The 18,376-nt window shown below is 36.7% G+C and overlaps 1 protein-coding gene across 1 annotated transcript in view; it reads left to right on the top strand.

Annotated features, from left to right (window-relative positions):
* The window catches only part of RSRC1 (arginine and serine rich coiled-coil 1), a 176,515-nt gene that overhangs the window by 82,311 nt on the left and 75,828 nt on the right, over positions 1–18,376 (top strand). Inside the window, exon 5 of the mRNA XM_009279087.2 lies at positions 8,258–8,309. Coding sequence (XP_009277362.1) covers positions 8,258–8,309 — 52 coding nt within the window. The remainder of the gene's footprint in view (positions 1–8,257; positions 8,310–18,376) is intronic.

Here is an 18,376-nt window from a genome sequence, read left to right as displayed (position 1 = left end):
CATACATCAAAGGGAAAAATGGCTTTTCTGGCTCCTCTTCTATATTTTTGGATAATGATTGCCCTTTCCTAGTTAGTATGTTGCTGATGGTGGCTTCTTTTTTTTTTTTTCTCTATGGAAGTGCCAAAAGCATCTGTGTGTTTGATGGACAGATATTGCTACTATTCCATCCTTTACATGATTTTTCTCCACTTACAATTAATGTATATCATGCTTTGATAATTGTATAGGTCTGACAACATTTAAGATCAAAATTTTTGTTACGCTCCATTCTATTTCAATGCTGTAATGGAACATTGTAGTAATTTGCATTAAACCGTAGCTAGTATGTGTTGATGGGAGGTCCATAAAAAGTATGAAACTCTTAGGAAATGGAGTATGAACTGTTTCTTGAGCTTAAAATGCTTTCTGTTCCTGCTCAGGCTATTTATCTAATGTAAGAAAATACCAGGGATTTTGCAATGAAAAAAGACTTCTGCTTATTAGTATCTGTAGTTGTCTTACTGTGCTTCTTGGAGACTGTAAACAGCCTGACAATTCCTCAGATTTTTTTTTCCCCTTTTCTTTCCCCAATTTCATTTTCCACAGTAGTAGCAGTATAAAAGTGCTATGTCAATATAATATAATTGTGTGTTTCATTTTTAGCTGCTGAACACATTCATACAGCTAATATATCAGCTGGATAGTTGTAAAAACAAATTCTCCTTTCTCCATTTTATATAATAGAAAGATAGTTCTGGGCAGGAAGCAAACTGGGAAAAATCTTACTTGTTTGAAAAGTGAACAGAATCAGTACCATCTCTTACTGGGTACATTTTCCCAATTTATACATTTCCACAGTTTCTCAAACGTTCAGTTTCTTTGGAACAGGTAGATCTGTATTAGGTCAGGACACTGGTCCTACCATACCCTATATCCAAGTGTATTGCTGGTTGATTGTATCAGAGAAGAAACACTGTCGTGGTTTAACGTTAATGTCTAATTCGGTGTTTGTCCTGGTTTCAGCAGGGATAGAATTAGACATAAATATCATTTTAACATCTGATCATTTAAGCTGATTTATGTCTGAAAATGTAGGGGTTTAATTCAAATAATGCCAGATATGCTTATTATGTTTCTATGATATTAATTCATATTACAAATTCTTCTCTGGGATTATTTTTTTTAATGTGAAAAAATGTTCCCTGTCAATTTTGAATTTGCCACCCTCAAATTTATTTTATTTGCTTTGGCTCATGTAAGATGATGATGATTACAAGTTCTCAATCTCCTTTGGTGGTTTTTTGTTTGTTTGTTTGGGTTTTTTTATATTGTATGCTCCCGTGAGATATTCTCTAATACGAAGACGTTCTTTATTTTCAGTTTCTTTGATAATTTTTTTTTTTAAAGATCTCCTAATGAGGAATAAATAACTGAAAAGGAATCCAACCATTCCTATGCTAAACAAACATGTCACATAATCTTTTCCATAATTTGATCAATCTCCATTTAAAAGATGGCTGGGGTTAGTGTTCTTTGCTCTTTTCCTGTTGAGATAGATTTACTAGAATTGGGATGTATCATATTTCAGGTGAAGGCAGGCCACTGACTTACAGAATATATTAAAATGAAATTATATATCTATCCCCTTTGTTTAATTTTTGTCATTTCTTCCTTGTCTTTTCTCGTTACTGATATACACTGAGGTCTCCTTTTAGCTGTCCACAGTGCTGCTAAACTGTTTTTTCCTGAATTGATACTGTTCTTTGAGACCTCAGTGAGGTAGATGAGAAGTTCTCCCCAATGTGCATTACTCTGTATTTATCAGCATTACATTTTATCCCATTCTGTGCTGCTATTATCACTTGATCTGGTTAAGCCTGTCAGTCTCCTGTACCCCTAAATACTGTATTTACCTGTAAATGTGATGGAATGCCATCATTCAACGTCTTCCCCAGATCCCTACCGAAGCTGTAAAACCAGTCTGCATTTTGATACAGGCTAAGTAGAAATTGCTAATAACCTGTGAGAAGTGGTCTTTTGTTATTTTGTGGCTTGATTACTGCTTTTCTTTTCTTATGCAGGACTTCAATGAAAAGCTTTTGGCGCTTCAACAAAAACATCAGCTTGCCTTTCCAAGCTACTGTATCAGTGTATTTGAGGAGATTGAATAGACGCATGAGATTTGGTTGTTTTTTCAGTGAAGACACCATTTAGACAGTACGTTAATATGGTCGCTTTTCCTTTTGCTCTGAATGGAGCCTCTTCTTTATCTGTATGAACTCCATCCGTTTAATAGCAGGGCCGCTGTCTTTATCCCTGCAAAACAATTCTCCTCTTCATCCCAACTAACCACAATGTTGTCTTACACTTTGCTCCACTGGACTCCAGTCTGCTTCTATAACTTTAGGCCACCAAGCCCCAGACATCCCACCCCAAAGTCCCCTCTCATGCAGTTTGCCATTGCTCTGCCAGCCCACCGTGGCTGCAGCCTCCTGTCTTTTCCCACCATCCATGCGTGTGTCTGCCTACCACCTGCAATCTAGAGTCTGAAACAATTTAGGATTTGCAGGTAAGAAGACTGCATTCCCAGGCATTTCCTGAACTGCGGGAAGAGTTGATTAGCTTCAATGTTGTCGGGTTTTTTTCTGTACAATTCCTCTTGTTTTGAGTGAAAAGCAAGCCTGAGAAGAATGTACAAACAGAATCACTTGATAAAGCCTCTAGAAGAGTCATGGTTGCAGTAACGCTGGGGGATTTCTCTTATATTCTCAGCCTTGTCAACTTTTCTTTTTCTGGAGTTCATTGCAAACTACATCTGCTTTAGGTTTCTGACCCACTTTGGAAGCATTCCCAGTAGTTTTGGATAGCCGTCTCTTCAGACAACTAGGAAACTTACGTTTTGTTTTTCTTTTTCTTGTTACACTTTTTCTTAACCTTTTTTTGAGCTCGTCAGGCATTGGGAAAGGCTAGATAAATGTCCCCAGGAAACTGATGATAGGCTGGGAAGATGGATTTGAGCTTTCAAATTCATATATAAGGTTACTTAATTAGTGTTTATTTGCCAAGTCCTTTGGGTATTGTTTTGATTTTGTTTTTTTAAACTGGGATTTTACTGTATACATTTGCATCAAGAGCAATTTGAACCTGGGGAAATGACATCTTGCTGGGGAAATCTGTATTTGACATAACTACAATTCATATTCTATTTTCTATTGCAATGTGTGGTTGTGCTAATATCATGCCCAAAATATGAGCAGGAACATCCTATATTGCCACTGTTATAATGGCATTTGGCCATGAGGCTGTGAGTCGTCTTCAGGAAGAAACCTGGACACAAGCCTTTTCTTCAGGGACAGGGGGAGAAGTAACATTAAGGCATTTCAATTGGTATAAACAAACTAGCTTGCAAAGTTAGGAGATCTATAGCGTCATAGTTTTCTAAGGTAATATAATGCCTGTAGGAAATTCTGGTTTTATCAGTAAGTGCAAAATCTTTTTAAATTACGATCTTGACTATTTTTGTTAAATTTGATATCCTACATTCTCTCTGCAAGTAGAACATTGAATTATAATTTCAGGCAGCACATGTATCTAAGACAGCTAAGCAATGTCGATCATGTTTGCTGTGGGAAGCATGGCACTTAGGGGCTGTCACTCATCTCTGTTAGCAGAGATGTAGTGGGCTTAAGGACCACTGGTTTTGTCTTTATCAAATGCAAAGATAAAACGTTTGTTCCTACATTCTCTCTGCAAGTAGAACATTGAATTATAATTTCAGGCAGCACATGTATCTAAGACAGCTAAGCAATGTCGATCATGTTTGCTGTGGGAAGCATGGCACTTAGGGGCTGTCACTCATCTCTGTTAGCAGAGATGTAGTGGGCTTAAGGACCACTGGTTTTGTCTTTATCAAATGCACAGATAAAACATTTGTGTATAAAAAAAAACAAAAAAAAAAAAAACAAACAAACAAAACCCCAAACGAAACACAAAAATCAATCACTATCACACTAAGGTTTGTTAGGCTTTTATAGAGATGATATCAGAGAGAAAAGTCCTGTAGTTAAATTATACGCAACCAACATCATTAGTGATAAATAGAAGGAATTGAACATGTCCAGTTTTAGCAGAAGCAATAAACATCAGTGACATTCTATATGAAACTTCCATATTCATAAAAATTAGGTAAGAGAGTGTTGCAACTCGAAATACTTTAGCATCATTAACTGCTTGAATCTTGTGATAATGTAATGTTTTCCAATATTGACAAGAGCCACATGCACTATTTAACAATATTCACAGTCATTAGTTCAAATGGAAGTTCAGACTCTCTTTTTAAGCTTAATTGTTCTCAAAATTTTTCCTCAATTTTCTGGTTTATTTTTACTTTAATATTGTTTTCTCAGTCAAAAATTTTTATCATGCATCACAAGTAGCAGGAAGATTTTCAAAAATAAGATCTAATAGCTGAATTGAAGCATTTGTTTCAAACCTGTTAATTATTTTGGTAAAATTTAAAAAGCTGAATCCCCCTTACAACTGAATATTTTGAAAGCAAAACATTACACTGATGGCATGTCCGAAGCTGTCCATCAAGCACATCACTTGCTCCTTGTAGCTACTAGTGGCAAGCAACTTGTGTGGGTGTTTTTTTTTTTTTACACAATAAGCAGCAATTTTAAAGTTATGAGACACTGATTTTAGTGAAGTTTTAATAAAAAACATACTATTTATGAAAGCAATAGCGATGTAATGCAGTAGACATACTGCAAAGAAATGCAAGAAGGATGTGCCACATCTTCCTAAAAAAGCTTGCATTAAAAATTGAATACATATAATCAAATTTTTGTGTGAGGTGTCCATGCGATTAATAATTGTTATTAATATTTCTGTTTTATGGTATCCTGTAGAATACCATAGTTTTCTAAAGCATAATTCCAGTGTGTTACCAGACACTTTTTGACATATGTAAAATTCATCGTTAGGGATGCTTGACACGCCTCGTGTTATTCTATGATATGCCTGTTAGGGAATTCCTTTCCTGCTTTTACAGTTAGTTGTCACCTTCATCAGTTGGTACTATAAATACTTGGTTCTATTTATTTATTTTTACACTGTTCTGAATTCTTTTCCTTCTGTGTTATGCTTAAGACCTTAAGGAAAGTATGAGGGTTTATTTTGCAACTTGTGCTAGACATCACTCTGATAATGTTTCCTACACCAATCATTTCAGCATTTTTAAGTTTCCTGAGGGCCTTTCTGAATTTTGTCATTTAATGGTCTTCTAAATCAATACTAACCTCCAGTAGTCTGTCTTTCTCACACATTGCTAACGGCTTGTTTGGGGGTCTAATTGTGATTTTTCAGATGAATTCATCTTTGTCCATTTTCTCAGAGCGTTGGCCTCATCCACCAGTTGGACAAATGCTTTCTGGAGCCAAGCTAGTAACCTTTATTTAAGAACTCTTCATCCATTTGTTGTTCAGGGCATATCGATTGATAATAGAAAGGCATCTATACCAAGTTCTCCTGTGGGTATACCAATGTCCATGAAGCAACTGGGTATCAGTTAGTGCTAGGGCTGTGGTCAGGGCAAAGGGGAAGATGCCTGCAAAGCAACTGCATGTGCAGTTTCCAATGGGATATTTCTGAGTAAAAGAAGAATTATAGTCTAACCTACCTTATACCAACAGGCTACATTCATACCTACATGAGAGGAGTGTGAAAAGGCATTTTGAGGTGTGTGGAGCATATCAGAGCAGGGGGAGCAGTTGTGTCAGTATTGGTGGAGCTTCATGGTTAGTGCTGGGAGGTATCACTTGTACTGCTGCTCGTTGCTTTCCCTTCTCCTCCATCTGGAGCCTGCTTTAATATTTGCTCTTTCAGGGAATTATTGTTGGTATGGTGGTGCTAGATGTTGCTGCTTTAGGCTTTGAATATGGAAATAACATCAGTGAAATAATGTCAGTGAAACATCTTTCTCCCATCTGTAGTGCTAAACAGACTGTTCCACATCCAAAAAGACATCCTTTTATTTGAGAGACCTAGGCATTTTTGTCAAATATCTAACTGGATAACTGCTGTAAGAATAGAAAATTATCTCTCAACACAACCAGTCCCATAGCATTTGAGACACACTTGAGTCCTATAGAAAACAGCTGCTTTAGAAATGCATCGGCTCGTGCTGCTGCCTGCGTTGGGCAGCCTGCAGGAGTGAGTCACAGCCTGGGAGGATGCTCGTGCAAACTGCTCAGGCTGTGGGGATGCACTGTGGCCCAGTCAGAGTGGTGGATCAGTTAAGTTAATCAAACACTTTATTATAGAATGGACAAAACGAATATAGAAAACTGATTTAATGTACTGTAAGTGTTACTGGATGCCAGAACCCAACTGATGGGTGGGGTTGCACAAACACTTGGACTCTTCATGTGAAGATGTGAGTGCAGGTAGTATTTTTACACCAAACTTTTTTCCTTCTCTGCTAAATTGTGCTGCAGTATTTTGCCATACTAAAGTAACGCTGGAGATTTTTTCTTTTATATCTAAAGTTTTCATAGGAATGGAAAAACCACAAACCCAAGTACAGCTTTTCTGAAACTTAGTAAGTTGGGCAAGTTTGTTCTGGAAGGAAAGCAGATCCTTTCTTCCTCTCCTTTCTTTCCTCTAGTAACGTATTTAATATGCCAAAACATATTGTAATAATTAGTTCATTGCAAGAGGAAGAAATTTGAAGATATTTTTACAATAAATTTCAAGATTTTTCTTGCTGCCACCAAGATTAGTGGTCAACACTGATGGTAGCATTGGTATAGTAGTTATAATAATAAATTTTGCCCGATAATTTTGGGTTTGTGCAAACAGCTAGCAAAATTCTAACCTAAAAAATATTAAACCTTTATACAACTAAAATCTAGATCTTCATTTAAATTTCCTTTTTCAGGAATTAATCTGTGGATTAATGTAACATCTTTCATATTGCATGCTAATGAAAGGAGCAGTCTGTAAATTCTTGTAGTAGAAATCGAATTGTTCTTTGCCATCAGTTAGCCTCTCTTAATAGGTGCAGACATAATGTAAAACAAAGGATTAATAAATAAATAAAAAGAAATAAACCCCCCAAAACCAGAAAATGGCTTTCTCATTAATTAGTAGAAGAATCTGTGTGCTTCTGCACACAGTATTACAGATATTCAAACTAGAAACTTTGTAAGCTCTCACTCTCTCAAATTATGACAGTGCATTTTTCAGAATACAAGGCCATTTTATGCAGATTATATTTTATAGTAATACAATATCAGTTGTGCTGTAATCTGTGATATCACGCACAATGCAATCTGAGATGTCTTTGGTTGAAAGAGATTTTGAGAAAAGCTAACTCTTTTGCCCTACAGTTGGGACATTCATAGCGAAGAGCTTTGCCTGATTACCTTGATTAATATTTATAAGGCTAATGGGGTGAAACTGGAAGGGTGTAAACTTAGACCGGTTATCGGAAAAAATGTTCCAGCAGCGATATCTGCCTAGAAGAGTTTTCAAAGCTGAACAATGACACCAAAAATTCCCGTCATGTTTTGGGTTTAGTGCAGAGCAGAAACCTCCCAAACTTTTCAGAAGCTTACAGAAATAATCAACTTCTGAACTCCATGGCAAATGTGGTTTGTGTATAAATTTAACTGTGAAAACGTTTGAGCGGCTTCAAAATTAGAGGGATGGCAAGCACATTGGACACAGTAAAACATCACTTGGAATAATTAGCATAGTGGGTACACAGCCAACAATATGTTCCTCAACCCAACAGATGTGAAGAAATACCTTAAGGAGAGGAAAAAATCAAACCAGATAACAGAAGAAGTGTGAAAAACTCACCATATTAATCATATTAAACCCAGATTTGAGAATGCTTGTGTAGCCATGTATTTCTGTGTAATGGGGTCACCAAGGAGCCGGGGAGGATTTGCTGTTGGAGGACTGAGAAAGGAGCTTCAGGTGGGCTTCAGCCTGGCCGTGGCTGTGGGTGCTCAGGTTGGTCAGGGTGCCACAGCGCTACCTAACTGGGATTGTATTTTCTGTCAATTCTGAAAGTTTACCTGATAGTTTCTAACTCAAATATGATAGTACTCATTTCAGTCTGGAAGTTTCTTTGGATGGCATGTAGCACTGAGTAACTCACAGAGGTGAGAGCTCACTGCTGGTGATGGCAGTGCCGTAGTTGGTAACGTGTGACCTTGTGTGTTGAATGTGCGGTTATGAAGATTTATAAATCCTCTCTTTTCAGACTCCTGCTGAACAAGCCAAAGCTAGATTACAGCTGGTTCTTGAGGCAGCTGGTAAGTGTTGCTATTATAAGTAAAATTATATTCTTCAAAAATGTATTTAACTTTTGTAATATTGGAAAAATGAAACCTATCAAGATAGTAATTTTATCCTTTTCTGTTTGGTGAATGCTAAGTCCCTTTCTCCATAGCTCACTTCAATTTCTGGTTAAGATGAAACTGGTGTGCATCATCACTGGCACTTAGTAAATCCCTTTAAGGAGATAAAAATAAGTAATTTTTGTTTGCTGTTGGACAACCAGCACTCAGACTTCATGCGTTTGTCCTCTTGCTGCTGCTGCTACTGAGACTCCATTCTGTGCTCTCAAAAATTTGGTTTTGTTTCTTTATTTTTTAGCACTGAACTGAATTAGTGCATGTATATATTTATACTTATTTATTTGCAGTTGGACAACGGACAACCAGCACTCAGACTTCATGCGTTTGTCCTCTTGCTGCTGCTGCTCTCCATTCTGTGCTCTCAAAAATTTGGTTTTGTTTCTTTTTTTTTTTGCACTGAACTGAAAGTGCATGTATGGTAGCAGAAATATGTAGCAAGCTTTCCAAAAGGCTCAGATCAAGAGGCTGATCTACATACCTAGTTCCCTACAGAGAGAAACATTCCTATTTAGTCTAGCCCTACTAAGAAGAAAGGTCAAGATGCATGTCTTGGTAACTATTTTTAATTTTGGAACCTTTAATTTCAGTAAAAATTTGAGAAATCCTATAGTTTCATGGCAGGTCTAAAACTTTAAGGAAATTGTTGTCCTGTTGTACCGAAGATGAGAAGATCATTCCTTCTATCCTGCCTTCTTTGCAACTGTTGTACCTAAGTCCACATTAAAGCTCAGAGATACAGATCTTCCTAAATGGACAGGAGTTCCACTTCTTTGGGGTTTTTTGTTTTGTTTTTTACTAATCCAATAGTGTTCAATACACAGCTTTGACATGCACTTCTTAGGTTTTCCCCTGTAGAAGTTGCTGTGGATTTGACCTGTGGTGTAACTTAGACCGAGGTCCGTCTTGCTCCTTGCCACCTTGCAGGTCGCAGGTCCTCATGGTGGCATGGTGTGGCAGGACACCCTGCTTTTCGCTGGGTTTGATGCAGAGGTTTTTGTCCTCTCTTCACCCAGTCTCCAAATGGTTATTTAGAAGAGCTGCATCGGTTTTGATGCACTTACACTACATGTGAAAACATTACCCAAGAACCTTACACTGTAGTAGGATTATGGTAATGATAATAAATTTATAAATGAATAATGATACTGAGATATAACATACTGGATGTTCTTTGGGTGCTTTCATTTGTCTTCAGATTATTAAAATAACAATTGAATGCTCTAAAGTGGTAGTCTGTGTTAAGGTTTGTAATCCTAATTAATTTCTATATCTTATTTTAATTTTACCATTAAAACTTTGTCAGTTTGTCACACAAAAAGGCAAATTTTCAGTATTTCATATGCATTGTAATAAATACATATTTTTCTTTAGTTAAGCTTTCAACTCTCGTATATGTATTTCTAACTTATAAACAGTAATTTCCAAGAAATACCATTTTTCATTTTCCCCCCTTATGGAAACCTTCTGTTTTAAGGAATACTCATCTTCTCACATTGATGATTTTTTTTTTTTTTCCCCCCCAAAAAAATGCATCTAGCTTTTTGTATTGTATAGCTTCAAATGCATTCATTGTTCTCCATACCTTTTAATAAATCTTTAAAGCATATAATTATAAAATAGATGTGACAGCGCTGACCTAAAAAAGCACAATTTGTGTATACTACTCACATCCATCACACCTCATTTTTTAATTTAACACCTGGGAAATTTATAAAAGATACCTATGCGTTGTATATCATCGTGACCTGGGTCCCAAAAATTTCCAAAAACATGTAAAAGGTCTATGACGTTGTTAAATTTAAAATTCACAATTGAAGTCTGAAACTTAGATTGAAGCTGCAAGCTGTTCATAAATAACTCAAGAAAGTTAATCTGTTTGTTTCTCTTACCATTCAAAATACAGAAAGAAGTTCTTTCCTGGCTTTATTTAAGTGTTGGTAAGCTCAGGCATTTATGAGATCATCCCCCCGCCTTCTTCCCCCAGTCCTGTATTCAATCAATTAAATTGACTTTTTATTAAATTGGTGTGAGAGGAGTGTTGGAAATGTTAATAATGTTGTTTCAATATCTTTTTGTGTGTTTACTCATGGCAAAATGAGCACTTTTTTCACCTTTAAGTTTAAAAAAATAAAAAGAAATCTTTGTTACACCATTACTGAGCAGCTTTTCAAGGACTTCACAATCAACAGGTCAATCGTTGTTGCTGTTGTGGCATGATGTTGTACGATTTAATTGAATATAATGTAAATTTAAATCTGTACTTTAGTAGTGATGAACAAAGCTGTTGTTTGCATATGTAGTGCTCGATACAGGATCCATCCCAAACTTGTGAATTAACTGGTAGAATATCTGGCTGTGCACATTATAGGAATTGCTCCAATTCCACTAAGTGCAGAAAAAAGCTGTGCTTTATGCAAAATGTATTATCTACATTTTAATGGTTGTTAATGACCCTGTACTTCTCTATGGTTTGGACAAACAAAACAGTCTTACCTTCTGCAGCTGCTCAAAGTTACCAAGTGTTGGAGAGGTGTTTGGGAATGTCCCGTTGTTGTTCATCTCTAGCGACATGCTATTGCGTTGGCATTTCCATTCCCCTTTCCCTGCCATTTCCATGTTGTTAATAGCCAATCTCCCACGATAATCTAACATTTTCTTATATTGTCTGGATTCAAATATATTTGCTCACTTCATTCTGAAGATTTCCCTATCTTTCTATACTTTGAATTTTCTCTAGGTTAACTCTTTCACTTTGCTTACTTAGCAAATTTTTTTGTTCTTAATATACTGGAAATGCCTTTGGATAAACATAACACAAATATAGCAAACGGTACCTAACTGTGTAGGGGGACAACATATATTAAATGTTAATGTGCATAAACTGAAGCTAGTTCGTCTATAATATACCAGTGTTTGCGGTAAGAGCAGTCTGACTTTAAATTCAAGCTGATGATGCGTTTTGAAGTTTGCTTACAGCCTTTCCCAGCAATACATTTGTCTAATACTTGAGTTTATAATTTGCTATTCACCATAACATCATGATGAGGGGGACAACATATATTAAATGTTAATGTGCATAAACTGAAGCTAGTTCGTCTATAATATACCAGTGTTTGCGGTAAGAGCAGTCTGACTTTAAATTCAAGCTGATGATGCGTTTTGAAGTTTGCTTACAGCCTTTCCCAGCAATACATTTGTCTAATACTTGAGTTTGTAATTTGCTATTCACCATAACATCATGATATTTCAAATTTAATTTCTTTATTTTACTATCTAAATTTCCCTTTTGTTTAGCCCCATCAAACGGTCTAAATTCCAATGTATCCTTTGTCAGTGCTGCTACCATAGATTAAAGCAGTATATTGAAAAAGGGAAGAGAGACTGGGACGTGTTTGTTGTGTGCGCGTGGAAAAACTGAATGGGTGTGCTATTGGACATTCACTTTGAGAAAAGAAACTGCCTGTAAGTAATGATACAGCTTTGCAACATGTCCCTGCTGAGCTGGAGAAGTTAATTTTTATCACATTTGTCTGTGCTGGAAATTGTATTAGAATGTACCTTTAATGACTTATGTTGACTAATTAAACACAGATAAGGAGTGGTGGCAGTTAACTGCCATCGGCTGGCACAGTGTTGGGAATACTGCCCCACCGGCGCTGCCTGCCCTCTCCTCCAGCCTGTGTGTGAATACGAAGAGTCATGCCGCGTGAGCTTGTTTAGGAGCAATTCTTTATCGTTGATAACTGTTGCATTTGAAACTTCTACGTACGTAGAATTCAGGGAAAACTGTTCTGATGTCAGGGTTTATGTTCAGGTGCTTCCTTCAAATTTGGCTTAGGAACAAATACGTATTTGTATGCAATATACATGCATATATTTTAAGAGAAGGCATTTGGGCTGTTGCTTTATCAGAGTTCGGGATGTCTGAGGATATTTTGTTCAAATTTAAAAGCAGGAATTCCCAACCTTTCTGCAAGCATAGGAAATGTCAGTCCAAGAGCTGGTTGCACTCTGTTCATGTGAGTTAGGCTAGTAAAACAGCTAACCCTGCTTTCATGCCAAGTACTGTAGACAATGGCATTAGCTACAGACAAGAGGCACTTTATAAGGGGTGTGATTTCCAAAAGAATTTAGGTACAAAAAGGTTTAGATAGTCCTTGTTTTGCTTTATTTTTCTTCTGGTGTTTCAGTGAAGTATTTACATGTTAGAGTTGTCTTCTCAATCTGAAGATGTTTGCGTGTATAATTTTTTGCTTTACATCAACCTATTGACATGGAAATTATGTGGCTTTATCCCTGTGGCTTTTTAAGCAAGAGAAAGTGATATATTGAAATACACTAATAATGTTACAGATTTACAGAATATAGGTTTGAAAGGGCTTTCAGTATGTCAGCTTTTCCAAGTCCTGTACTAGTACAATGGCCATAGTTTAAAAAAGTTAATTCTACGTTATTGTGTTCCCTTCACTCTTCACTGCTTTCTTCATCACCAGAGATGCTTGATTTTAGGGAAGGTAGGTCCAATGGCCAACTGATCAGATGCAGCCTCAGCAGGAACTGTAGATGTTTAGTATCTTGGGAAAATCTGTTTTTAGCATCTAACTTAGATATTAATTTAGGAAATAACAACTGATTTCTCTGAAAACCAAAAGATAGCAAATAGTAAGCCAGACTCATTTTAATTGGGGTTTTTTTTTTTTTTTTGCTGGTGCGTTTTGGGCATGGGAATTGTGACTTCTGGTCTCTCTTTATGGGAGAGCTGGTAAAATACAAAATATTCACCTGTATTTGTGAGGGGAGGAGGGGAAGATGGCCATTTTTATATTCAGGTGATATAGTGCTGTGAAGAAGTTTTGTCTCCAAGTCCTTGCTTCATGCTGACTTTGCTATGCACTTTATTAAATGTTTTTTTTTTTCTTTGGTGTAGATTAATGTCAGTATCTTTGTTCTCATTAAGCAGGGCAATACTTGAAGATATTGAAGTGCTTCACTTTAATTTTTAAGGCAACTGATTTTTGGTTTATAAAAACTGTCATTCAGTAGAAGCTGTTGGTCTCAGCTATAAATTTATATTTGCACGACTTTATTTACTAACCCTTCTTAATATTGAGATACAAGAAAGCCTTTTTAGCATCCTCTAACAATATCACAGCAACTTGCCATGTTTGAGCAGATGTTAAGCAGGCAATAGTTGAATGTTAATTTTGAGAGGGTGGTATGTTTAAGCCTATCTGAAGTATGTTGCATGTGGGCCTTCCAGACTTAGCTACAATGCTTTGTCTCTTGGGAGAATTTTAAAGCTAAACCTCTTTCTTTTTGTCACTCTATATGGACTCTCTCAAGTCAGTATAAAGCAGATCATCCCTAGGCTAAAGCTCTTCAGCTTTTGTTATTGGGCTCTGTAGACCTGTAATTAGGCCTCCTGGCAGGCCTTGCAGGCCAGTTAATGGTCATATGGAGTTTCTATGAGGCAGACTGGCTTTGTATAAATCCTTCGTAGGGATACGTTTATGGGTCACTTCCTACCAGGACCGGGCTTTGTGCCGCTGCCCCACGGGCTGACAGGGAGCAGGTTCCCTTGACCATCGACAGCTCAGTTTGTGGCGCACAATCTACCCGGCTAATCCCCAGTGTAAACAGAGGATTTAGCTGAGCTTCTGTCACTTACAGTTGCCAAACCACTTGGGTGTCTGTGATTTCTTTCCCAGACTTCATTACCGAGAGACGGAGAAGCACAGAAGATTTGAGCCGGGGTTTTGTGTTAAACGTTTGCTTGCTCGTATCGCTAATTTTAAGGAAAAAGTTTGCCCTGCTTCGAATCCTGCCTTGCTAAAACCCGTGATCTTAACAAAAACCCTCAAAACTTTAAAGGCAGTTAATCTGTGCCGTAAATTGTCGTATGGCACCCGTGTTTTCTCATAAAGATTAAAATCTGGATGAATATTCCAAAATGTAAATGTATTGATAAGAAATAGCATGTGGAAAGTTCAAACTATCAATCTGGCTGCCTTTACCAAAGTAGTCTGAAAGTTCTTCTGTGGTGATAAACAGAAATTTCTTACTCTCCATATAAAGACGATGACAAAAGGCAATTGATCTGGATTTTCAAAGGTCTGGAGTTGAAATAAGTGACTGATCTATTTTTGGAATCTGCATTTCAATCTATCACTGAAAGAACATTCAAGAATAGAGCATTTTTGTGCAAAGAATTCTTGACAGAGTTTATTTAAAGGAAACTTCAGAACTGAGACACTAATATGACATTAGCAATATGCGGTAAAAATTGATGAATACAAATCATAAGCGTTTAACATTTATCAGATCTGTTTGGCAGCAATTCTGGATATTGGATATTTAACTCATTATCTTTGAATTATACTATCAGATTGCTCCCTTTAATTTTGTACCATGCATCTTTATTACATTTTTACATATTCCTTAAAGAGAAAATCATTGCATATAACAAGTACTTTGGCCTTAGCTGTTGTAAAAATGCAAGTGTTTTATAATACTTATTGCATTTTTTTTTTTAAATCTACCCATTATAACACGTTATTGGGGAGAAAAATCCTAATTTGCATTCAGTGCCTGATAAATAAATAGTCAAATATTCTCTACTTTCTGGTATCAAAATGGCTCATAACAGATGTGGCTGAAAGGACCACATACGTAGACTGTATGATTTTAGTCTGGTGGAACTAATAGGATCACTTGCTACTTTATAGATTCTTGCTTTTCTTTTACTTTAATAAAAACTGTTTAGTTAAATAGGATGGCCTCTATTTTGCTCTTTTCTAGCTATGCAAAGTAGTAAGGCAGGCAGGTGGCAACAAGTCTGAAAAATTTCCTTTTATCGGGGCTTATTTTTAAATGTCAAATTTATAAAATGTTTATGGATTTTTCATCTTGATTATGATTTTGTTTTGATTTTGCGATTTGTGTTCTTTCCACTGAAAACTCAATGGCCTTAGTTTGAATTTATAATTATGCAAACAATTTTTGAAGGATGGAGAACGTGTTGATATATATGCACAAAAGATGAAATAACATAAAATATTTTACCTGTTTCATGGAAATTTAAAAATAGCTTTTAAAATAATGCTTTCCCCAGAAATTTTGAGAATCTGAACTTACAACAAGCTTCAAAGTTGCTGAATATTGAAAAAGAGATTAATATAGTTACTATGTAGGCATGCTCAGTTTGATTTCGTCATAAAATTCTTATTTCTATCAATTTCAAACAGTTGTTTTGCGTGTGTCTGCTGACACTTTGGATAATTGAATTTTACTTCTATTTATATAAAAATCTCAATTCTGTGAGCAAAGATGTCTTACTGAACTACCTTTTCTCTATATGACAAACATGGATGTAGGCGCTAAAAATGTTTTTAAAGGTGTTTTGTGCAGCATTTCTTGAACCCCAAGCTAAGGAGAATTTGCATGAATAAGAATTTGTTCCTAATGAAAAACACCACCAAACAAGCCAAGCAAGACCTGGGTATGTGTATGTGGGCACAGGCAAGTGCAACGTTGGAGCATCCCTCCGGAAGCAGCAGCTCTCAGGGGGCTGGGTGGCGATGCTGCAGGATGTCCTCCCGGGACTCCAGCACAAGGGAAGCCACGGGGACCTGGACAGGGGATGCGAAGAGCTGCATCAAATCGCTGCTTTTTTAAATAGCTTGTCCCCATCCCATTGCAGGAAACTTGGTCACTTTTGCTGCTTACAGCAAACATTTGTAGTTGACAGCCTCCTGCTCCCTTACTCTGAGTGGGCTTTCAGGCACAGGATCAGGACCCTGGGGTTTGTTATGCTGCAGCCTACAAAATAGCGTGTAGCGATTATTGAAGATTAAATTTGTATGATGCTCTTTAATGTTTTAATAGCTTGTTCTCAGTAAAAGACAAAAAAACCCAGTGGATTAAAAGAAACTTTAGGTTCAAATTCATGAAGCTCACTTTGCAAGGTTGTCCTGAGGAGGCCAGAAATTTTTTCACGTGCTCAGAAATAAATGTGAGGAGAAACTGTCACTCCCATTGCTGCTGTGGCTTCAACTACAAGCATTAATTGCTTGGAGCCTCAAGAAATTGCAATTTATGTTTTTTCTTCCTTAATGCCTTTGTCATTTTAATACTTTTTCCATGTTATCTCTTCACATTATGGCTGAGGTTTGGTCAGGAGTAGAAGGTTTTGCTGTTTTGCCTCTCTGTATTCCTCAAGCGAGCAAGTGATATAGAAAACTTGAGAATGAGACTGAGAACTTGAAAGGGAAATGAAGATGAAGATGGGTGGAGAAAAGACAGAACAATTCTTCTGAAAATGTACACATGAGGTATTTCTATCGCAATATACCTGTGATAGTAATTGTTTTCAAATCCTAAGATAATTATCTGTTTATTTGCAAATGTAAGATAATGTTAAGTATTGACTGGTACAGGGATGGACAACCACAGGCACAGGTGTAGTGTTTGGCACTGATCCAGATTTAGGCTGGCAGTAGTGACTAACAGTTTGATTAAATGTGTTTTGTACTAAGCAGGAGGTTTTTTGTCATTGGTTAATATAGGAAATAAATAAATGCATGCCACAGTAGTGTCTTTCATTTGTGAATTGCAAAAAACTAATGCAATGAGATGGATTCCCCCCATCTGCAGCCTTTGTAATTGACATGCAAACATAAATGGTGATCCTTTCATGCATACCAATTAGGATGCAAAGAGATAACGATCAAGTTTCTTGGACTGCTACTTTTATGACTACTCTTGAATGACCGAGTAGCAACAGAGTATTGCTTTTATTCAGCTTTATTTGACCTGGGTGATATTTTCTCCCACTGCTCTGAAAGAGAGACTGAACACGCTGTTTATTGGTACCCCAAGTACCAAATTTGAATTATGTTCATCAGCCTAATGTCTTGTTTTGTCTGTCTTTCCAAATGCTTAGAGCCAACTAGTAGAGGCTTTGGTTAGGAGGTCTGAATGTTCCCCCCACTTCTCTTGGTTCAGTATTTGGAGATAAACGAAAGAAACCACATCTGTTGTGGTTCCTTTGTGTCGCTCCATTAACCCCAAAAGTGAAACTGAAGTCCTTCAGAAGTACTTTTCTGCCAGAAGATCAAGCAGAAACTTAAGGAAGAATTTAACACAGGAAGCTCATAGGGCATTTTATTCTTCTACAGTGAATATGTGTTTTCAACAATTTGATCTACAGTGAATTATTCCCCCCGCCCCCGGAGTTCCTATAAATAGCTGATACCGTGGAATTCCTTTGGACATTGTTCAACAAAAAACATGTTATCATCTTGTTGTTATAGTCACAAATTATTGCTTGGAAGTGTTTATTAACAAACATCTTAAATCCAACCTGTCATAGGCAGACAAGAACCTTGATTTCTGTCGCATCCAGATTTTGAAGAGAGGGCATCAGGTGCTTAAGGCAATCCAAAAGTCTTCTGAATATCTTTTTATTCTCTTCCTTCTACAGGATCACTATAATAAAACTGCAGTTTCACCCACTAAAATGAATCCAAAAAGTCTGCATCTTTTTCCAAGAATTTTGTGAGCTCATTAGTATGTTTACATACCTGAATTTCCCATTCATAGACTTTTCTACCCAGCCTCATCATAGTGTTTTAAGCTTTGTCCTAACAAGATCACAACAGTTCAGGTGTTATTTAATACAGAAAATGTTCTTGGTTTTTTTTCTTATATTCCGGAAGTCTAGACATGAACAGAAGATTTAATTTTCAATAATATGATTTGCATAATATATAGACTAATGAAAGACTGCAGTTTAAAAAAAATTGATGAATGGTCCCGGTCTCTATTCTGATAAGTAAGCTTTATGGTTATTTCTTAACAAAACATTTGATGTCTGAAGGATTCAAGAATAGATCTCGCTGTAAGAAGAGGAAGGGTGGTGGCTTTTTCAGTGTCTACAAAACCGTGAACCCTGGTGGGAATTT

The sequence above is a fragment of the Aptenodytes forsteri genome, unplaced genomic scaffold, assembly GCF_000699145.1.
Source record: "Aptenodytes forsteri isolate BGI_AS27 unplaced genomic scaffold, ASM69914v1 Scaffold299, whole genome shotgun sequence".
NCBI lineage: Eukaryota > Metazoa > Chordata > Aves > Sphenisciformes > Spheniscidae > Aptenodytes > Aptenodytes forsteri.
This window is presented reverse-complemented; position numbering and strand designations above follow the sequence as displayed.